The 24,691-nt window shown below is 38.7% G+C and overlaps 1 protein-coding gene across 1 annotated transcript in view; it reads right to left on the bottom strand.

Annotated features, from left to right (window-relative positions):
• Positions 1 to 6,919: 6,919 nt before the first annotated feature.
• Positions 6,920 to 24,691, bottom strand: part of LOC124172423 — a 28,521-nt gene continuing 10,749 nt past the window's right edge. Inside the window, exons 5-7 of the mRNA XM_046551863.1 lie at positions 18,026 to 18,157; positions 17,355 to 17,427; positions 6,920 to 8,444 (exon numbers count right to left, since the gene is read on the bottom strand). Coding sequence (XP_046407819.1) covers positions 7,705 to 8,444; positions 17,355 to 17,427; positions 18,026 to 18,157 — 945 coding nt within the window. The 3' untranslated portion in view covers positions 6,920 to 7,704. The remainder of the gene's footprint in view (positions 8,445 to 17,354; positions 17,428 to 18,025; positions 18,158 to 24,691) is intronic.

Genomic DNA, 24,691 nt, shown 5'->3' with positions numbered 1-24,691 from the left:
CAAAGCGGTGAATACAGACAACCACTTGAACGTAACATATTATCTCAATGTAGTCCACACAAACTTCAGGAAAAAATAAAATACGTCATACTAACATGGGAACCAAACTCCTTAGTAACCGAGCCATGGAAACGTAAATATTTCGTTGGGCACACTTAGCAATCAATCCAGTTATGGTGCCAATTTAGAGCTGTCACAGCAGTTTTTTTAGTATGGGCAGGCAAGCATCATAACCGGCCAATCCACGGTACACCAAATAACCCGGCCCATGGAAAAAACGCAGTATATCTTCAATATCAGGAAATATTTGACTCTCTCCTCTGAACCAGTCCAAAGGATATGACATGAGTCTGTTAAAAGAGATTCATTTGTGAACGCCTCTCCTATTCCGATTCATTTCATCAGAATCACCCAATGGTAACTTTCAGATCCAACGCCATTCTTCCCCGTAAACCATTTACGTTTTCACGTATACTTTATCACATGCGATGGCCACAACGATAAATCCAGTCCCTAATCTGCATCTGCGGAAATGTCTTAGTTTGTGACCTATCCACTCGGAAGAACATTCAGTCTCCACTTTGAATACTTCTCCATTGTCGCATATCCTTCAACCAAATCTCGGATGTGGACTGCATCCCGGTACACCTGGGCTAAGTCGAAGACTGGATTACCACCAGGATGCTTCAACTTAATCCTGAAAAATCAGGTGATAGAGTTCACAAGAAAGAATGAACGCTCCACCTGAATCCTGATTTACTATGGCACCCTTAGAATCAGGCGAGGCAAAACACAATGAAATTTCTAGGAGGTGCTGTGGATGAAAACATGACTCGGAGCGCAAACGACGCAGCACCAATAAAAAGGGGGTAAGGTGCATCACCAGCAATAACACTGACTAATTTTTGAAATAGTTAAGGTCCAGCCAGTACTCAATTGCTCCCGATTAATATGTGGACTGGAAAGGAGAAGGTTATCTGGCCAAGGCTGTTGCTAAGTCGTATATAAAACCATTATTTTGCTGTTTGTCAGGACACTTTTTAAAAATTAGTGTCTACAGAAGCTGAAGATCCGAGGTACCTTTGCGTGTCGTAACTTTATTTCTATTCTTCATTCACATGGCAAAAATTCACTAATAATAGAGTCAACATCAAATCTCATCATTTATCAAGCAAAATCCACAGCAACCTAATTTATTTCATACACTGCAAGGGCATAGACTAACTGTCTTTTAAGTGCATAAAATTATTTATGCAGCGTTGATTTAATAATCTATCCAAATAATTCTCTCAAAAATAAATTATAAATACTAAATAAAACTTATGTATGATGAAAAATATGAGATATTAACTGCAGTGACTAAAATTAATAATGTGAACAGAGCTATAGAATTGTAAATTGTAAAACACAATAGTAAATGCCGAAGAAATTCCTTCCACTACAATCTTTTTCTTGATGAACTTGACATAATTTTATAAAGGGTAACACCAACATGTTAGACAGACAAGTTGTATGATTGAATTTTTATGACTTCGCTTCCAAAATATCCACATGATAGCAATGCCTCTGTGGACTTAGTAAACCGGGGCTTTTTATTCCCTGCGAAAAAATATGTATATTGACCACATTTTTTACGTGAAATATTTTGCCCGTAATCTTCTCAATTGATGTATCTCGACACGCAAAACCACGCGTCTTATACGACCAATTACCTAAAAAATCTATTTATACATATCAGGGAAGTTACTTGTTTCATCCCTATAAACGGGACACAGTTACCAGGAAATATATGACCATTCACCTGAGATAGAAATTCCTTGCATTGATCATTATCCCTTCCACTCGGACGTCGGGTATACCCGACGGGCATTTTATATGCAGAACACCTGACGTCGGGTATAGCTGTCGCAACCTTTCTACGCTGACGACCCGATGTCGGGTATAGCCGTCGCGGGGGATGGGGAGCGACCGCAGCGGTAGCTATGGTCGGTGGTATTCAGGCCCGGCCCGAGACCCAGCTTAGCGAGACCCTTGTGCCTCCCCTTAGGCAATCGTGCCCGACCCTCCCACTCATTTATGATCCTTCCCACACCAGGAACTTGCGGTGAAGTGGTTGAAACGGCAATGGTTTTTGCAAAGAATTATTTGTCGCAAACTCAAATTTTTTATTTATTGTAATGAACTTTTCGTTTTGTTCTGTACGAAGGCAAATTTTAAATGAAATTTTAGTGTAATTTTTAACGAACTTCTCATGTGAATGCCTTAACCCTTAGGTGCACGCAACTGCAAGTATAGCGCCAGTGCACGCTAGCGGCTTTTTTGCCGCACTTTTATATTTTTGATTTTTCCAAATATACATTCAAATTTGAGGGCGTTTTAACGTATTTTGGTAACTTTTAATAAACAAAAGCACTTTAAATATTTTTTCCATTCATTTATAAACAAACGTATGGCATAATTATGTGCAAATTTCTTGATTAATACTTATTTTTTCTAAAGGAATTGCAGACGATAATGTAGACACTATCAAGTCAAAAACACACAAAAAAGTAAATGGATATGACAAATCGTTAATGCAATCATTTAAATTATAAAAATAACAAACTTTATAATTAAAATTAATTTTTTCAACCTTATTGACCATCACTGTCTCTGTAATGATATTCGTGACATTTTTTGACGCATGTGGAATGATTATTGAATATAGATCGAAAACATTCGTATATTTGCCGTTTTATAAATTTTATATTTTCCACGTTTAAAACAATCACCCGCCCTACATTGAGGTTCAAATGTAGAAGCAGGTACTTCAGGAATTTTCCCAAGTCTCATTGCTAGAAAAGCCTATGTGTCTGCTGGAAGATTACCTTTTTACCCTGTACTTCAGATGTTCATCCACAAAGCTTAACGCGAGAGATTCCATGAACTCCATTCTTGGTTTTCGATGGATTTTTTCAATAATATTAGCTACAAAAATCACGTGGTCGCTAAGAGTAGCCATATAAAAAACCGGAGAAATTGTGGTAGTCCACCTTCGTGTTCGTCTTGAAGAGGAGTAATTTACACACTTCTGGTCCACGGAATAGACACCTCCCTTGGTTGAGTTGTAGTTCAGGATCATTTCAGGTTTCCCAGTTTCTAGATCGATGTCCACATTGCAGGGCAACATAGAAAGCAGAATTTCGCATTTGTTTGGTTAAGTGAAGTACGAAAGAAGAGTGCAGGTATCCTGGAAACCAAGAAATGAAGTTCCAGCCTATCGAATTTTGCAGAGTAGAAACTGTCTGCGGATTTAAGGTTTTTTCACGGTACCTAAGAAAGTTAGACGATTTTATAGCAAATACATGGCTAAATCAAGGCTTGAATTGTAATGTTTTGCTGTTATTTTCCCATTCGAATTCCTGTATTCCCGTTGCTATCGCGAACACTGTTCTGCAAATCATCAGACCTGTTCCACCTTTTTTACAAGCTTTTCTCTAGCATCTGTCTAGCAACTTTTATTTTCAGAGAGAGTGTGAATTCCAAATAAAGATATTATTTCTACACGGGCAGTAGTGATGCAGTATCTGATTCTCGAGTACACATGAGATGCCAGTTTTCCTTCAATATTCAATTTGGTTTTCTCGATACTTTTTTCAATCACGTTCAGTGAAATCGTTTTCGGCAACAATTCGAGTTCAGTTGCGGCATTCTTAGGAAATGATGTTGGCCCTGGTGAAACTCGAACAATGTCTTTAGCTTTTGTTTTGGTGTTAGCAAATTGTATCTAAGAGTTCAGCCATAACGTTTAACCGTTTCCGTTGAATTCGATAGACGTTGAAATTATGTGGGTGGCTAACAATATTATTACCATAAGACTGCTAACTATCGCTGGAATGTAATGCGTCTTCAAAAAATTTCTTCCTCCCCTTCACTTTCATGTGAGGAATCAAAAACATATTCTCCATATCGTGGTTGACCTCCCCTTCTCTCCCATACTCATTATCAAGCTTTTGAAGCACTCGTTAGAACTCATAGGGTAATAAATACGTTCTGACCTTGGAATATCATATACTCTACATTAGTCACCACCGGCTCAATTGGTTCACAATTCGATAAAATCGTCATACAATATACGCCCATAACGTGGTAGGATTCCTAAATCTTTTTGTAATCCTCTGCAGCATTTTTCTTTTCCCGCAGGTAGATACACGAAGTACCGACTCTTCGCCTTCAAACTCCAATGCATAATTCATTATAAAAAACGTGCATAACTTATTTTTCGGTCACTAGTTAAGTATAAATAACGCATTTTTACACCTATGTTATTCATATTTGAGTATGAAGATGAAATTTTTAAATTACGACATGTGGTTTGAGGTTGAGATAAATTATATAAATAATAATAGCAGCAGAATAATACTGCAAATGCTTACAAAAACATAATAAATACGAAACATATTAGCATATTATTGGAAAAAGAATTATGCTTCCAAGTTTCCACGGTAGCAACGAATTATCAGAAGTTCCTTAGTGTCGTGTGAACGCCATCTAGCGGCAAATCACCCGAAGTTGTCGTCGTTCTCACTTTGTAAGATTCTAACGCAGTAGTTGGTCGTCACATTGAAACAAACATATGTTCTTAGTAGAGGGAAAAGTACAGAAATAGAATAACAAAATGTACCACCAGTGATCCATGCGCAAAAAACGCGCTATTTCGAATTTTTGAAAAAGCGGCAAAATCCCCGCTTAGCGTGCACCTAAGGGTTAATACCTTGTTCTTTCATCCGGAAAGACAAATATGTAATGGAGAGATGCCGTTGTTTTATTGTCATTATCGCTCATGAATGTTACAATCCAAATAACTTCCTACATCAAATACTCTAAATTTTCTTATTTATACATTTTCCCCCAAGTAATTACTAATACGCCGGTAATTTAACGTGTATATTCAATTCCGTTACTACGTTGCAAGCCCTATTGTTAGCTACTCATTTCGGGTGGAACATTTGCTCAGCTGTCTTACGATGTCTCGGGTAAACTACGCGGTAAAAACAAACCTTCCACTCTCACGATGATATCGCACGTGCATTCATACAGTCCAGGTGTTGAGCGCTGATGACATTTTCGCCGAATTTTTCGATGGCCCTCCACGATTCTTAGAAAAGCGATCCTCAATATGCTATTGTGCTAGTTCTTTCATGGGTTTTCAGGCTTGCATTCCTTTTTCCCTACCCCTTTTCCTTTATTGCTGAATGCATCCTCAACTTCTAAGGAAACGTTATCACTAAAACCCATTTCTTAGTACTTATGCCTGTCCACACGAAAATGCATTCCCTCTCTAATTTCACTCTCACCTCAGCTTTGGCTCCCAAGCAAGCAGTGTTCTCTTAGTGCTCCAAAATTTTGCTACGGAGAAACAAATTTTTTTATTCTCATTCACGTTTCCCTGTGAAGGGCGCTTGTGGTCGGTTTTCGGTCCCAATTGCATTTGTTTTAAACGAGGCATGTCTAAGAAGTCCATATTTGAGGACAATATTTTGGAGTTGCTCACAAAAAGTGATAGCAAGGATGGAGATTTCTATCCTGATTCAGAAGTAGAGACATCGGAGTCTGAGCCAGAGACTTCGATGGTATCGGTACCGTCAACGAGTTAACAGGAACCATCGGGTGCATCGTACGATTCATCAGATGAAAGAGAAAGGGTTGCTGCAAAAAGGAGAAAGAGATCATCCTAAGGTATCAATTGGTTTTCCGGCAAATTTTCTCCAGTCATTCACGATTTTGACGCCACATCTTCCAGTTGAAAGGCTGCAATAACTGAAAATTCCTCGATTTGATTATTTTTTGAAATTCTTTTCTCCAACGACTTGGTGCCGTAATTTCCGAAGAAACCAATCGTTTTTACAAGTACACTATTGGACATTCTCCGGAGCTTGTTGATATTGACATCTAACCTTCTGAAAAATAAAAAGGTCCTCACTAGGTCATTATTGGTGCTAGAACTCCCTTTAAAATTCCACAAAACTTAAAAAATATGTAAGTTATCATATAAGCGTAAATTCTTCAAAATCATAATGAATAATTATTTATAAAAAAAACACCGGTAAATTAATGTTTACCACGGACTGCCGCTAAGAAAGGGTCCGAGGGTCGTGTGAGAGGCAGGGATAATGGCCGGTCGTCCCGTTGAGTGGGGTCCCAAATCCGAGGGACGAGTGTACTCGGGCAACTCACCCCCAAAAAAGAGCTCCTTACAGAGAGATTTAAAATATTCTTCTGCTACTCGTAGCGTGATAAAGTTTTATTTCGTAGTCCCCGGCAGGAAAGGGTTAAAGCCTAAACCATGGCTAGCAATGTTTTTTTAAAAAGGGTATTTTATTGTCATTAGCACAAATAATTGCATGGTGATTGTGGTGCAAGCATTCAAACTAAAACTCAATACTGATGTTATCATTGAAATGCATGTGGGTACACCAACCATTAACCCGGCAACGCCTGACGTCACCTACAGGTGACACACTTTTGTGAACACACAAAATGCAACAATGTAATCTTAGGGGCACGGTATGTTTTTGTTATGTTTCTTTGTGTCTTTCTGCACCACATATTAGATTATCATATTGTTTTGGCGACAGAGGAGTCTTCAGTACGCCTTTGAATAGAAGACAGTGAGGTTGTGTGTGGATTTTTGTGACCAGACCTACTGTTATGGCCTGTTAACTTCAGAAGAGGTACGTAAATGATATTATCATTTTAGTTTTGATGACTAAGTATATGTAAGTTCTTACATAAAATAAAATGCATTGAAAATTTTCATTCCCATGGAAAATGAGGTACTTCGAATTTTTGATGTCACCTACAGGTGACGTTGGGAAGTGAAGCATCTTGATAGACTGTATTTATGGGAAAGGCTGCACGGAACATTTTCAACAGACCAGTCCCTCAGTTCAGCACTCTCTTCATCAATCGTATATTCTTATTAACTTGATGTTCGCATATAAATTACATAGAAACAATACATCAACTAACATTGATCAGACAATTAAACATTGATTAATCACACAATTAACATTGACATTACATTACATTGAGAATTATTCATGAGACTAAGTGCCTCAGGTTTTTATCAGAAGTGTTAAAATGCATGGCTTACATATAAATGTAAACATTTTTCTAACGGTAAAAAATAGCCGTTAAATATACAGGAATAAATTATTTAGCCATTAAAAATATAGCATAGTATATTTACTTGAACGTCTATCAAATCAGGTCACAGACCTAACTGCATATTATTTCATCTTTTTCAACATTATGGGACATTTTTTCATTCCACACAGCAGTACTCGTTATATTAAGAATTGTATACCATGATTGCTAATAATTACCAATTAATAAGACAACTAAAACCTAACCCCGAGTGTTTGCAAATGAAAGAAAAGGAGGATCTATTAAGAGAAAATCTTTTCACATTCATTGCAAGAATAAGGATTCTCCTTCGTATGAGTCCGCATGTGAGAGACAAGGGTGCTCTTTCGATAGAAAGACTTATCGCATTCTTTGCAAGAATAAGGTTTCTCCTTCGTATAAGTCCGAATGTGACCGACAAGGTTACTCTTTTGAGAGAAAGACTCATCAAATTCACTGCAAAAATACAGTTTCTTCTTCGTGTGAGTCCGCATGTGGCCGGCAAGGTGATTCTTTTGAGAGAAAGACTTATCACATTCACTGCAAGAGTAAGATTTCTTTGCTGTGTGTGGAGTAACTGAGTGATTTCCCATCTACAATGAGGCTTCCCACTTCCCTCACATTTTTATTCTCCCTTGTTCCTCCGAATTTCTCCTTAAGAAGCCTATTTCCTTTTTGCCTCACCCCTTGGCTTTTACACATAAGCTGATTTAAACTTTTGCAGGAGAGGGGCTGAAAAGAAACATTGGTTTCTCTGCTAGAAACAACGGTTTCTAGGGACAAATCTTTTCCGACGTACAAACTTGAATCAATATCCAAATTACCACAACGGAAATGAATCTTGAGGTGCTTAATGAGATCATTTTTGGCGTTGAATACATCTCTGCAGATGAAGCAATGATAAGATTTTTTCGTTGAACTGGCACAATTCCAAGAACTTTTGATCATGCAAGTACATTTCACTTTGTTTTCACTCATTACTGTCGCCGGGCCATTATTTCCATTCTCAGTGCTCCTGAAAAACTTAATGGTGTCTGCATTATCACAACCACCTCTCTTCTGAGAAATGGTCGTTGTTTCTCTATCCCCTCCAACTTTATACGCATTTATCGATTTCGAATGTAACCGTCCATCATTAGGAATGGAGAAGGACGTTCTTTTGTCACATTTATCAATGTCCGTATCCATCACCTCCTTTCCTTTCTTTGAATGTGATGCTCTTATCTTTGGTTCAAGGACTGAAAACAGGGCTGAGGCTCTTTCAGGAGCTGGGGACTCTAGAAAAGAATTTCAAATTAAAAATAAGTAGTCAGGCATGAAATCTATGATTCGTTGAACTAATTTATAACAGTCATTAGACAGATATCAAGGTAGCTACTTTATTCGATCCTTCGGTTAGATGCCATACACATAACAAGTTGTCAGTTAAGTTTTTACGGTGGTTTCCATACATTTCTTCATAAACTGAGTGGCACTGCTCCTCAGAGAAATTAGCAAAATATTTTATACTAATCTCAAGTATATATTCCACAAAACACCTCAATGCAGTTTCTCATGCACAGAAGTAATCATAAACTCAATTTACAAATTGCATGCATACACATAATGTTGAATTGAAACGATTATCATTATTATAGAAAACAAATACTTCCTTACATTACAAAGATTAAAATATGCAATATAGAAATGTAAAGGAAGTAGACGGGCCAGAAGGTAATTAAAGCTCACAAAAAAATCGTTGCCAGCTTAATAAATCATAGAGAGGAAGATGAAGGGGCAATAATATGGCATATTACCTTCAACGACAACATATACTAAAAAAAGAAATATTTGTAAGAACAACAATAGCAGTAGATGAAGATCACATTCTCTTAGGGGCAGACCTCTCTATTTCTTTCTATCCTAACCACTACACCTTGCAATATTTATAAAATTATTTCAAGTAAAAGGGAATGGGGTATTAATGATCTCATACCTAGATTAACATTAGACATGGTCAGATGGGATGCCTCATATACAAATATCTGCTGTTTTTGCCCTCCATCTGATACATCGGATTCAAAGTTGCGGAAGGCATCGGATCTGGATCCGAAATTTTATATTATGGCTTCAGTGAATTAACACCCCATATGAGAAGAGTGGAAAGGGTTCTAACTCTCTCTTTGAATGTGGCCTCACAGTGACGCTTATATCTCTTTCTGCCAGTCTTAGTTTGAGAGCCTGGATAGTTCACAATGGATTGGTATAAAAACCATCAGAACAGACCAGTTATGTAGAATGTTAAAATGAGAAAAAATTGCCATCTTTGCACAACGCATCCAACATTTTGATAAAAGGCTTTGCATGTGAAGACGCACTGAAATGGCAGACAGTACATTTTATAACATATCAGTAGCCTTCCCCACACTACTTCCCAACTCCGTCATAGGGCCATCTACAATCGTCTGTTTTAAGTGGCTGACCCTGTATTCAGGGTTGAATTCACCATGGATTAAGTCTGGCAAGCAATCACCATGAAGCCTTATTCATGAGTAAGTCTGTAAAAATACCTATTTAATTTCCTCACTTTGTGGATTCACAGACTTCATATGAAAAAAGCTGAAAATTGGCAAATGTACCAGATTTCCAGGTTGTCAATCTGTATCCATTTTCCAATTCCCTAACTCTTCCCTTATAATTTATCTATTTTCAGAAGCAATCATCAGAATAATATCATAATTTTGAATACGTCCAGATTGAATTTTCATAAAACTCTTAAGTACTTAAAATATGAAGCGATGCACAAAATACCACTAGAACATCTTGATAAAAAATAAACTTACAAGTTATAAGTTAAATCAACATCCAATTAATTCAAACTTCTCATATCCACCCTCGAAGAGGGAGATGCCTTGTACTTTGCTGTACCACCTTTAACAATTTGGATGAAGCTATAACCTCAAAATCTTAGCAAATGAGAATAAGTAAGCATGGCCTGGACACCCACTGTCATTACTCTGCAGAACTACAACTGATGCACACAAGGTATTGAAGTTGAGATTAGCCTATTTTTAGTAAAATAAGTTTTTTTCCTCATCTCAGTTTTTCCATGAATAACTGTACGGCGTACTAAAGCACAGTTGCCAGCAGCACAAAACAGTGAATAGGCTGGGGTGTCTATCAAAGCAAAATTTTACCATAATTTCAAAACTGTAAAAAAACCACTTGAGCTCATTTCAACATGTTCCATGTTAATTTTGTCTATGGGCACCACAATTGACATGGTAAGTTACTGGAATCTTATGCTTAGTATTTTTCACAAATGATTTACTGGGAATTTTTTTTATTACCCAGTCTTAAAGAAAAATTGCTAGGTAAAGTACACTGGAATTCCAATATGAATGCATATGACTGCATATATTGGTTAATATCACTGAAGCATGACGAAAATTTTACTAGACATTTTCTGACCTGATTACAGTCTCAAGCACAACTATAAATCATAAACAAAAGAATGTAAAGATGGATGACAAATACAGATGCTACAACCTTCACAAGGGAAGTGTCTAACAACCGGGTCCCAGATTTCAATCTAAATTTCTTGTGTTTTACATAGTCCATTGGTATCTATTCTTGAAATAGCCCCCATATGGGGGTTTATAACCAAATAGTTTAAACTTAAATGCAGTTCAACATTTACAGGTCAAATACATTCATGTATAAAGGCCACTTTACACGGTGAATGATCATTCGAATGAAATTCATTCGCCGGTACCGCTATACACGGTGAATGATTTCGGCGAAATTTCTGCGCAGAAATGATGCACACTGGTGCGACTATCGATAGTGTATTTCGATTCTTACAATATTTCCGACCGCTTCTGACCACATGATTTGTTTTGGGAGTCGCAGACGACGGAATGCTTCACTTACATGTGCGCTTCAATATACTTTTGTATTGCTTTGTTTTTCGGTGGGGTACGACGTACTAAGTAATGGGAGGAATTAGAACGGTACGATTTGACTATGGAAAACCACTTTAATAAATCGTGCGTTTTGTGATCCCGTTACGAAGTACATAATAAGTTGTGTTCGCTGCAAAGCAACGATGATATGCTTCAAGATAGTACGCTCTAGAACATAATCATAAGGAAACTTACTCTTCAAATGGCTACCCGAGCTCTTTTTCCTTCCGATTCAGTAAATTAAAAAGTACGTGAAAAAATAATTGGGGGTAAAACTGCACGCTGTTTATCGCTCAGAAAAATCCTTCCTTATGGAGACGAGTCCCGTATTGACGCTGCAGCTCCCAGCTCCAATAAAAAAAAACACAATAAGCTTAAAGCAAAAGTTTCACTAGGGTGGAGGCCGGTCGACAAGGAGTTTTTATGTTTGGGGTCCCTTCAGGTAAACAGCCTTCACAATGCAGTCGAGCAAAGGTCAATTCTGTGCGAGAGAAGAAAGTTACCGGGAAGAGGAAAAAAGGAAGAGACCTGCTCTATTTTCGAAGGAGTGCGCTTCAGCATCATCATACTTTCTACAATAAAGTTGGCTCTGTGTTATCTCATTGCTTGCTACTACTCCATTACCGTAAAGCTAACGAATGCTCTCTAGATATATTGTGGGATATTGCGCACAATTACAGTTAAAGGCTTTATGAGTAAAAGTAACAGAAGCAGGCGTTATATAGTGGAATGACATTCTTAGTTTTAAAAATAACACAAAGATGGCAATATTCCACAGGTTTATTTTCCGTACAACGCGTTTCAACCGTTAGGTCATTATCAAGTACAATAATGAATGGTTGGTTTTGGGGTTGTATTTATATAGAACGGATGGGTGACAGGTGGAAGGGGAAGTTGGGGAAGGGTATGTGGATAGGGTTGGGTGAGGGATGGGATGGACCGAAAGTGGACAGCTGATTTTTTTAGACTTGAAAATATCCCTGACCAATGGCAATCATGAGTTCGGAGTGTACCGGAAGAAGTGCTACAATGACGCAGTGATCCCTATAGACTCGGCCCATCCCATCACTCACAAACTGGCATCATTCCACTCTTTAATCCATAGGCTGGTGTCCCTAACCCTTCAACCGGTGGAATTCACAAAAGAACTCAACATAATTAAACACATATCTCTGGCTAACGGCTACAGTGACGGTTTAATAGACAGACTTTTAAATAAAAAACAACGTGATGTCGCCATTAGAAATTTGTGCTCCCTTGGACCGCCCCCACCCGAAACCAAAAAGTGGTGTGAAATCCAGTTTATTGGTGATTAATCGTATAAAATCGCCAAGCATATCCCGAAAAACAAACTTCGAACATGTGTCCACAATCCGATCACCTTGGGAAAGCTGCATTGCCGCACGAAAGACAAGATCCCTCACCTCAAACAATCGGGGGTTTATAGAATCAAGTGCAACGACTGTAATAAAGTGTACATCGATCAGACAGGCAGGAGCTTCGATACACGCATGAAAGAGCACAGGAAATGCTGGGAGAAAGGAGATACCACCTCTCTCGTGGCGAAACATCTCCTGAAGGAAAAACATTCTTGCGAGTTTGACCCGGAGATCGTCCACGTGGAGATGAAAGGCCGAAGATTGGACACTTTGGGGAAATTGGAAATTGTGCAAGGAGGAGGCATTTCACTGATGAATGAACAACTATTTTTTGGACATTCCCCACTCCTGGCCATACCATTCCCGAAGCGCTTCACCCAATGACACATACCCTTACCCAACTTTCCCTTCCACCTGTCACCCATCCGTTCTATATAAATACAACCCCAAAACCAACCATTATTTTATTGTACTTGATAATGACCTAACGGTCGAAACCCGTTGTACGGAAAATAAACCTGTGGAATATTGCCATCTTTGTGTTATTTTTAAAAGCTTTATGAGTACCTAAATTATTCACCACAGAGAATTCACTGTCCTTTAAATTTCGATGCAGGGGAAGAAAGTGGACTGTGACATCCATGGGCTAGTTTATGGGGTTTGCTCCTTGACTTATAGGCAACCCTGCGATAATGTGACTTCTTAGGTGGGCCAATATGATATCACGGCTCGTTTTGGCTAGAATGTGTTCACCGAATATACAAAGATTTTGTCATTAACTGGGAGTCTCACCCCAAACTTAAGCGTTCAAATTTTTAACTTAGTTTGATAATTGTAAGTCAAACAAAATATAGATGCAATCGAGGAGAAAAACGATGTTTTTGATCTTTCAAAAACCAGAATGTTTTTCCGAATTACCCTATTTAATGGAATGACGTTTGTGAATTTACTTTCATTCAAAGTAAATATTAATGATTTGAGCTATCGCATGAGTTACTATACTTCCAAAGTTTATATATATGATCTTAAAATTCCGAGGTGGTGCTAATGGCAAGATGGACGCTATGCGCTCATATCATTCACGGAATCATTCAAGCAAATTAGGACGTGCTCAAAATTTCTTTCGGGTGAGTTCCTTGAATGATTGGAGATAGGCAATGTTTTGATCTCATAAGTGAGCCAAGATAACGTAGCGGCTCGCGTTGGCTGGAATGTGTTCACCGAATATACAGAGATTTTGTCATTAACTGGGAGTTTCACCCCAAACTTTAGCGTTCAAATATTTAATAAAGTTTTATAATTGTAAATCAAACAAAATATAGACGCAATCGAGGAGAAAAACGACGTTTTTGATCTTTAAAAATGCTGAATGTTTTTCCGATTTTACCCACTTTAGACAGTTGGTGTTTGTGAATTTATGTTCTCTCAAAGTACATATTAATTATTTGAGCTATTTCATGGGTTACTATGCTTCCAAAGTTTTTATATATAATATTAAAATTTTGAGGTGGATGCCAATGGCAATATGGACGCCGTGCGCTCATATCATTCACGGAAATCATTCAAGCAAATTAGAACATGCCTGAAATTTCAATCGAATGATCATTCGAATTCAGGAAATTTATGTTATACACGATGAATGATGGCCATTCGAATGATCATTCACCGTGAAAAGCAGCCTTAAGAGCCACTCTGCAAAGGGTGAGCATTAGTCCAGTGGTAAAAGTGCCCAGTTGTCCAGCCAAGGATTTGGGGTCAAGACAAACATTAACCCTCATATGGATTTACAAATTTAGTTACGTCGTTGGATTTTCGGCGCCGCAGCGGCGCCGCGTCATTTTTCGTTATTATCTTTCAAAGTCAGCGTGAATTTAAAAGTTTTATGATTGATAATGGTAAATACATCTATTATCTTTATTTCTCACCGTGGTTTGCTAGATTTAAACCCTTATTGTTGAAGTTATAACAAAAAATCTTGAACGCTGCATTTTTTTCCATTTGTTGCCGTAATGCTCTCTATCTCTGTTCCCTTTGTCTGTTATTTTCGAATGAAAGTTTAAATTTCGTGTGTAATGGTTGTTTCAAATATTTTTTCTGATATGCTGTGCTGGAAAAACTCCGCTTTTTAATGTTTATATTGTTTATATTTTTATGTATCGAAATACTAAAAATGAGGACCGAATACAATTCGTTTATGCCCATATGACATAATTTTCCTTCACTGTGTCCACCCATATGTTTTGTCTTTGCAGTGTATACAGAAGGATAAGTTATTAAACGTTAATAATGAAACAGCTGTAGGTCATGTGCGAAGAAACGAGTGTTACTTTCGCGGTTTTTACAGGATTCTGGCGATCAAGGCAAATCTCGCGAATATTCTGGGAGCTTATAGCCTGCAATTAAAAAAATAAAGTCCTATTTGTTTTGAAATATAATGAATTTGGTATAATTAGCGACGTGTCCAACAACCCAACGCCACTTTGGAGGTGGAGCTAGAAGAGCCGGTATTTTTTTCCGACCGCGGAGCCCCATTCCCTCACTGAGGACGTTTCCTTAGACATGGACGAGTAAATGTGATGCGTGGGAGTGCACCAGCTGAGGTTTTACTCCTGGATTGGTGGGAAATCCAAGAAATAACTTCTTAGAAGTATGGGTTATAGGTGGTAGGGAAGAAGGAACAGGCGCCTATTTTCTTTCGTCCAGCTCTTCGTGAGGGACTGAAGGAAGAATGTTCTGAGGTGACAAAAATACCCTCACGTTGGGAGGACTTCCCTCATCTTTTCTTTCCGTAGAGTTTCAGTGACCCAAACATTGAGACTATTCATACCTTCCCACTAAGCTTCCTTATTCGTCATTCACCGCCTTCTCCCCCCCCCCCACAAAACTTGATTGAACTTCTCTCCACCCTAATGACCCACCCGAGCTGGACCTTCTTGGAATGAAGGGAGGGCTACTGCGAGGCGTTTTGACAAGGCTTTTGTTCCCTGTGCCTCATGTAGCGATGGAAGGATGAAGAAAAAGAAGGCTATTGTATCTTATTGTCTCCTTGCACTCCCAACCTTTTTCGCGATAAGGATTTTCTACTCCTACCTGTCCCAACGATCTGGGTATTCCCCGATCCTGGGCAGTCGACAAGGTGATAAAAGGTACTCCTTTACCACCTTGGGCAGTCGACACACTACTACCCCTTCACCTCAAAACAACCTACCTGGCATTCCTTCTCCTTTCTCCTCCTCACTCATCCCTTTACGTTAGTAACACCCCCAATGCATAAAATATCTGTGCAGTACACAAAGAAACGAGAAATATTTTCACAAATTCTCACCTCACGCTAAATTGTCTTTTCACCCACTCATAATGAAACGATTTTTACCGTGTAATTTCTAAACTCATAGTCAGGAAAGAGAAATTATTTTCTATCACACAATTAGTTGGGTAGTTATCTTGATTTAACCCCAATGGTAAACTGTCATGTAATCAGTAACTATATAAACGCCAGCAATTTTGTGTACACTATCGTAGCCGCAAAGGGATTTTTTTTCGAATGAAAGGTACAAGACATATAACAATAACTGAGCGATGTGTTCTTCACGGTAGTTGGTGAAACTTCTGAATCTCCTGGTAAGTTACAGCAACTCTTTCAGCGAGAAATATTCACAAGACGGTGAGAAAGCAATATTCTACGATTTAGGATAATGTATTGTGTTAAAATTTTCTTAGAATTGCTGATTGGTGTAGTTCTAAACAGAGTAGCAATCGGATTTACTCAAAGGTGACTATCACCACGGCAGGTATGTGGACGCGGAGCGGAGAAGGTGCCCAAGCAAAACTAAGACGGAACCCATGGAAAAACAACCTAGCTTAGCCAAGGGTTTCTATGAATAATTCTTGCAAAACGATGAAGTGTTGTCAATGAACATTATGACGAGGCAAGCATAATGATTCTTAGCTAAAAGAAAAAGCGCAATTGGTATTGTAATATTTTCCTTTTGTTAAACAATTTCACTTGGTTTATAAGTTTTAAATATTAAATAATAGGATTATAAATAGATTTTAGCATTTCATACGAAACATAATTGCTTTGACATTAGCGTTCAGAGTCCCTGACGTAGCGACGAGGAAATAATCGGCCCTAGAAAAACTAAGTCGGAGGCCCAGGAAAAAACAACTTTAGCCATGAGTTTCTGCGAATAATTCTTGTAAAAAGATGAAGTTTTGTCAATGAGCATTATATCAAGGGACATTATGATTCTAAGCAAAAATAGAAAGAAAAATTAGTATAGTAATATTTTTCTTTTGTTTAACAATTACATTTTGTTTATAAAGTTTAGAAAATTAATTAATATGATTATAAATAGATTATAGCATTTCATACGAAACATAATTGATCTTACATTAACAATGAGAGTGCAGACCCCGACGTAGCGACGAGGAAATACTGAGCGCCGCAGCGGCGCCGTAAATCCAACGACGTAACTTTTTTCATTAGAGGCCAATAAAATGTAAACTATCAACAATATGCAAACAAAATTTTACAGGTAGACGAAGAAAGCAGAAAAAATAGACTACTGAAAATTTCAAAATGATCCATTGGAATGGAAAACTTTTACACCACTTTTAAAACCACGAGCGCCGCTAAGGCGCAGCGAATCCATATGAGGGTTAAAAATTATGGGTGAAATTTATGGATATATTGATGAATTCATCTGTAACATTTGACAATACAGACAATAAATTAAAAATTTCACGGCAGTTTGCAAAATTTGATTGAATTCCGTGATCCGGTTTTTTAATATTCCCTTGTTAGAATTCGTTAAAAGTCTTTTTTGTGAACAGACATTTTCAAGCACTGAAGAGCACTCACCCACAGCCTCTGTCATAGACTCCATGGCCATTTTCCGATTCTGAACCAGTAATCCATTCTCCATAACAGTAGGCTGAAAGTAAGCAGATTCCAGATTTACCAAAAAGAAATGACATCTCTAAAATAATAAAAGAATGAAACAAAAATCTTGTATTCTTGTGAATCTGTGGCGAGACTACAAAAACAAATGAGTGACAACACCAACACTAATCCTAAACACTCCAATCATACACTGTCAAATTAACGCCGCACAGGTGTAGCATTCGTTGTTTATGGAAAAAAATCCTCGCCACACAGGTGTGGCATTCGGCGCGAAAGGGTTAAACATCCACCAACATAATGATCGTAGGCATTTCTGGCATACAGAATTGTGGAAGGTTACACTGGATTTCCACCGGGTCAGGTTCTCCAACTCCATATCGGCCGACGTTTCGATGGGCAAGTTGTCCATCGTCTTCAGGGAAGACAATGGACAACTCGCCTATCAAAACGTCGGTCAATATGGAAAACCTGACCTGGTGGAAATCCTGTATAACCTTCCACACCAACATTATGTTTAAGGCTCCAAAATCTAGGCTCAAGTTCTTGAGTTTACAGTACTTGAAATTCAGGATTTTTCCCAAACATCACTTTAATCCATTAATTTAAATGAATGTGTATTTCATGCATACCTCAGAGGCATCAGTCTCCTTGGGAGATAGTTCTGTTTTGGTAAACACCAGCAGAGTGTCAAGGTCTATCACAACGTCTCTTGTGCCTTCAGCATCCACCTCTTCGCCTTGGGAAGACATTGAGGCCTGTGCTTGCATATGAGTCCAAAATCAGCATCATTAGAGACAGAGATACATATACATAAAAATAGCTTCATTAGTTCGTCAAAAAATAATAATTCCAATATTGATAAAAGCTATTAGAGAATTTTTAAAATATTTCAATTAACTCATTATTCCCCATATTGCATGTAGGGCTGTTACCTTGGGTTACTTGGTATTTTACGGTTTATTTTAACCTAATTAACGACCATTGATAAAAATCTACACACCACCCCAAAAAATTCACTTGTTAACCTCTTTATGCATTAGTTTATGCATTTCACAGCCTGATTGGCTTTCACAGCAGCATTGGTTTATGCATTTCACAGCCTGAATTTTCTGATGCTAAAGAAGGAAGGCTGGCTTTTCACGGCTTGAATTTTTCGAAGCAAAAGGCCAAAGGCTGTGTTTTCACGGTTTCACGGTCAAGCATGGCAAGTGGGTCCCAACCGCCATTAGGGTCCCTCGGCGCGCGAGGTCCGACCCTTTCCTATTGTCCACGTGGGGATTATCTCGGCCCATTCCGGCTCACAATGTCCCACTCAAGGAAGGTGCTCAGGGTCACTTATTTGTTTTTAAGTTAAAATAACTAAATACGTTCATGTTGCATTTATTGAAAATCAATGCAAGGAATTACATTCTGTATGTTCTGCTGATTAGTTCCAAATTTTAAACGGAATTCTAGCGTTCATATTAACGTAGTTGATCATCACCTAGAACTATTTTTGGAGATGCTAAGGTTAGATGTTTAATTGTTATTTTTATAACTTACTGGCAAGTTTATATGAGCGATATTTGTTGAAATTATTGACGTCTAGATAGTGGTAACGTTATTTTAATATCAAACACAAATACAATGAGAACTTCTTCTTCACACGAAACAGAATTGACTTCAACTGAGCACATGGTGTGAATCGCACAGCATGCTACAACCAACCATCGATATATCGATAGTGTCTAAGCAGACTATCGAATGTAGTTAATTTGCTTTTCAATACTTCCTCTCAAACTAACTACACACAAGTTAAATTTATTGCATCAACTAGACCCAGCATTTCACACAAAGTCTTAAATCATGGCCCTGCCAATGGCTTAGTGAGAATGTCAGCCACTTGTTTCAAACCCTCGACATGTCCAATGTTCAATGTTCCATCACTGCACTTTTCCCGTACAAAATGGTATTTAACATCTATATGTTTCGATCTCTTATGAAACTCTGGGTTATTTGCAAGTTTTACAGCGCTCATATTATCAACTAGTAACTTTGGTGAGTCTTTTAAACATGTCACTTCAGAAAATAATCTTTTCAACCATACCAGTTCTTTAGCTGCTTCACTTGCTGCCACATACTCAGCTTCAGTGGTGGATAATACAACACTTCTTTGCTTTTGACTAAACCAAGAAATGGCACCCCCTGAGTACATACAAACCACCCCAGTCCGTGAATGTCTAGTTTTTATATCACCAGCATAGTCTGCATCACTGAATCCATGCAACACTTGCTCTGGGGAATCAACTTTATACAACAATCCATAGTCAGCTGTGCCGCGCAAATACCTGAATAATCTTTTCACATTTTTCCAGTCTTTGTTTGAGGGGCTCTCAAGGGATTGGGAGACAATACTCACGGCATAGGCTATATCAGGGCGTGTAGCCACCATTAGGAACATAAGGCTCCCTACAGCCTCACGATACGGTATACTGGCATCCAAGGGTTGATCCTCAGTGCCATCGTCACCACCAGAGGCACCAGGTTCGGCGGGTGTCGAGACAGCATTTGCATCAGCAAACTGGAACCGCTCCAGAACCTTCTTCGTGTATGAACCTTGGCTCACAAAAATTGAACCATTGCTTAGCTGCTGAATTCCCATCCCAAGGAAAGAACTAAGAGGGCCCATAGTGATTTTAAACTCCATCTTTAGATGCTCTAAAAACTCACTCATTTCCCCTTCATCTGTTCCAGCAATCAGCCCATCATCCACATAGATCACAATTAACAGTTTTTTGTCCATCCTATTCCTCACAAATAGGCAATGGTCAGCAGAGCTCCTCTTCATCCCCTGTTTTGCTAAAAATGCAACCAGTCTGTTATTCCAGCAGCGAGGCGCCTGTTTCAGTCCATATATGCTTCGATTTAAGCGACAAACTCGGTTTGTACCATCCTCATACCCCTAAGGTTGCTGCATGTACACTTCTTCTTTAAGTTTTCCATAAAGAAAAGCTGTTTTCACATCAAATTGTTGAAGCTTCAATCTTTCCTCAGCAGCCACACTAAGAACCGATCGTACAGTCTCGAATCTTGCCACTCGACTAAAAGTTTCTTCGTAGTCAATACCTAGGCGTTGAGTACAACCTTTCGCTACCAAACGTGCTTTGTAGCACTGGACTGCCCCATTGGCTGAATGTGTTTTCACACGAAAAACCCACCGATTATTTATGACCTTTTTTCCATTTGGTAAATCAACTAGAGTCCACACTTCATTCTCTTTCAAGGAGTTCATCTCATCTTCCATGGCACTCTTCCACAAGTCTCCATCTTTTGAATTTATCGCTTCACTAAAAGATGATGGAGATGTTGACTCTGCTGCCATGACATAGTCCTTCAGATATGCAGGCTGCTTTACTTGCCTTTTGGGACGCAGCTGGGGCATCTCTTCATCTTCAGATGGTTCTTCCTCTACTTCTGAGTCGTCCACGGATTCAAGATCTCCTACCTCCTGATTATTGTGTGGTTCAGTATTATTCTCATCCACATTTCTCTTCTCAGGATGATTACTGATTCTAAACTCTGACTTATTGGGCAAAACTTCTATTGGTTTAAACAAAACATCTCGGCTCATTATTACTATTTTTGAGTTTGGCAGCCAGCACCTATATCCATCCCTTTCATTGCAGTATCCTACAAATCTGGCATATGTTGATTTCTTGTCCCACTTCCTCCGGCGTTGCTTAGGAACATGTACATAGCATTCTGCACCAAACACTTTCAAGTGCTCTACATTAACAGGACCTTTTTTCAGCCATACTTCCAGAGGGGATTTTCCATATACCTTTGACGGACCTGTACGATTCAAGACAAAGCATGCTGTATTCACAGCTTCCGCCCATAGTCCTTTAGGAAGATTTTGTGCATGCAACATAGATCTTGCACTCTCCACTAAAGTTCTATTTTCACGTTCTGCCACTCCATTCTGTTCTGGAGTGTAGGGCATGGACATCCGTATCTTAATACCTTTCTTTTGAAGGAGTCTTCTAACACGTGCATTGTTAAATTCAAGTCCACCATCACTCATAAAAGTTTTTATCTTGTTACCTTCATTGTCTGCCTCATTAAAAAATATTTCAAGGTAATGAGGAACCATATCTTTTGTCTTCAAAAAGAATACTCGGCGGTAACTGGAAAAATCATCCTTTAGCAGTAAGAAGTACCTACTTCCTCCAAACGATGAGGTCTCCATCGGCCCACAGAGATCAGCGTGGATGATCTCACCAACGGTATCAGGTCTGCAGTCTCGAGTTTTGTAACTATCAAGGTGCTGCTTTCCCATCACACATCCAACGCAGAAATCTTCTTCTTGTTGAACTTCAATACCCCTACTTTTCAGTACCTTCTTTACGTGCTGTTTACTTTGATGACAGAGCCTTTCATGCCATAATTGAAGACTAGCATCGACTGCTGTAACGTTGACTTCATTAGAGTCCTTTGGACGTTGGACAGTCATTTTTAATTCGTACAACCCAGTCTCCGTCTTCACTCCCACAAGTTTCACTAGCCCATTTCTTTTGAAGATGCACTTTCTCGCATCCGCACTAAATTTAAATCCCTTTTCTACAGTCCTTCCTACAGAGAGTAAATTCCTTCCCAATTCTGGAACATACCAAACATCTCTAATATCACATGAAACAAGGTTTTTGTCTATTGACGCCTTCACACTCACAGTCCCACAGCCATGCGCCTTAATTACTTCACCATTTCCTATCGTGATATTCACAGGCTTAGTAAAAGGAGTGTAGTCCATGAAGTAACCCTTATTATTAGACATATGCTGAGAGGCACCAGTGTCTGCAAGCCATGCTTCTCTAGGCACATTATTACCCTCAACTAAGAAAGATAAAAAACTTGCACCCTTGCCTGAAAAATGTTTGTTCCTCTTTTTACCTTGTTCAGGGCACTTGTTCGCTAGATGACCACGCTGATGGCATTTAAAACATTTTCTAGTCTCTTCTTTACCTTTCTTCGATTCGGCTTTCACAGCAAAAGCAGATGAGTCTATTTCCTTTTCCGGAAGCCTCATCTCAATTAATCGAAGTCTCTCAATCAGAAGATTGATAGAACGATCAGGAATGGGTATACTCTCCCACACACTTTTGAATTCAAAGTATTCCCTGGGTAAAGTCGACATAATTCTGCTCATCAACAGCAATTCAGGGAGCACAGCATCGGTCAATCGCTTCAGCTTGTCATTCAGGTCCGTGAAGTCCTTCTGGAGACGAGCAACGTACGCTGCGATGTCTTCGGATTCCTTTTTCTCCGACGAGAAAAATTTCTCCATCAACCGATCCACTCTTTGGCCCGAACTTTGCTCATATACTGACAGCAGCTTCTTCCAAATTTCTTCAGCAGTGGCACATGTCGCAGTCAATTCAACATCAGCATCACCCATGCTACTCACGAGTATAATTTGTGCCAGAGAGTCGGCTTTTTCATACTCTCGCACAGCAAGTCTATGCGCAGTAATTTCACCTTCAGAAGCAGCCGTGGCAAGTATACCGGGATGTCTTCCTCCGTGAACTACATCGGCCACTTCGTGATGCTTCAAGAATAATTCTATTTGCCGTTTCCATCTACTCCAATTTTCCGCACCCTTCAGTTTTTCAATATTGGCTCGGAAATCCATTTTATAGTCCGTTTGGAACATAGAACCGAAGAACAAAGTTGCGATTGGAGTTCGCAAAAAATAACGTTCTCACTAAAACTGACCGCACATTTCCGGTGATTAAGCAGTCTGGGTCCATAACCTGTTGAAATTATTGACGTCTAGATAGTGGTAACGTTATTTTAATATCAAACACAAATACAATGAGAACTTCTTCTTCACACGAAACAGAATTGACTTCAACTGAGCACATGGTGTGAATCGCACAGCATGCTACAACCAACCATCGATATATCGATAGTGTCTAAGCAGACTATCGAATGTAGTTAATTTGCTTTTCTATAATATTGTAATGATTTACATCTAAAAATATACGTTACTCTGTTAACTACATTCTAAGTGTACATTTGCAGTGAAATTTGATAGAATATCCGATTTAACTTCTATGAAAAAAAGCCCTCGTAATGTAATAAAATATTATTCTCTCAGGTCTTTGTCTTGAGCCAAAATTACAGCGGCATTTTTAATAACCTCTTTCCAACCTTTGAATACAAAGGTATTATAAACGAATTTCGCTATAAATACTGATTAATGCATATCCTAAACATTCGTAAATTTAATGTGCCAATAGGGAATGTTTTACGTAGATGCATGTTGTGAGAAGCATTCCATACCATTGCAGGAATAAGAACTGCTCTACCCAGGTAATTACTCTCTTATCTTGGTTCTCTGGTCAGGATCCATTAAGGTGGTCTACTCTGTGCACCTCACGGGCTTAATTTGGGACACATTAGCGCATTAATGTTTTCTTGGAAAAACTTTTAACCTCCAACTGGAACACCCAAGAGTATATTGGTGTAAGTTTTCTCCTACAGAAATATGTACGTGGAAGATGATAACCTCACTCTTCTCAGAAAAGCTCATTTGGCTATGATATAGTGCTGTTTTGCTGAAAACCCTAAATATAACCGTAGAACTTCGTTTAAAAGTTGTACAGGGATTGCAAAATGAAAGGAATACATTGATGAACTCACATTTAATGCAACAGTAACAATTAAAATTGCACTGGAAAAAATAAACTGACCGCAAAAGTATGCAGGGATTGGCTGCCTTCGGGGAAAAGGGTCGAGGATTATATTTGCCCAGTTGCCCAGGAAAGGGTCCGGGACCCCGCTAGGAAAGGTCAGGAAGGGGAGGAAGTGACAGCCTGAACAGTCCCAAGCCAAGATAAACCCTGTACGGAGAGAAAAAGAATTTTTCAAACCCTTCGTAGAGCCAAAAGCAACTTCCCGTGAAGGAGCTCGGTGCGAAAAGGTTAATATTCACATGCACAGCTTGTGTGTCACCTTTATATACACTAAATTGTGCAATAATTATAATGTATCACAGTGCTCAAAAAAGGAAATGATTCATCTTTTGAAGAAAAGGGAGGATTAGTATCAAGTAAAAACACCGCAACTAATGTGTGACTAATTATTTTATAATGCCTGAATGTGTCAGACTTGGGTTTAATTTTAATTGCTTCAAAATATTGTTGCCCTCATTCTTTACTTTGACTTATCTTACAAACATGCAAAAAAGCTTTGTATTCCGTGGATTTTCTCTGCTACATGTTTTATATCATGATCAAAATTCTTATTAGTCTTTT

The sequence above is a fragment of the Ischnura elegans genome (assembly GCF_921293095.1).
Source record: "Ischnura elegans chromosome 13 unlocalized genomic scaffold, ioIscEleg1.1 SUPER_13_unloc_1, whole genome shotgun sequence".
Taxonomy (NCBI): domain Eukaryota; kingdom Metazoa; phylum Arthropoda; class Insecta; order Odonata; family Coenagrionidae; genus Ischnura; species Ischnura elegans.
This window is presented reverse-complemented; position numbering and strand designations above follow the sequence as displayed.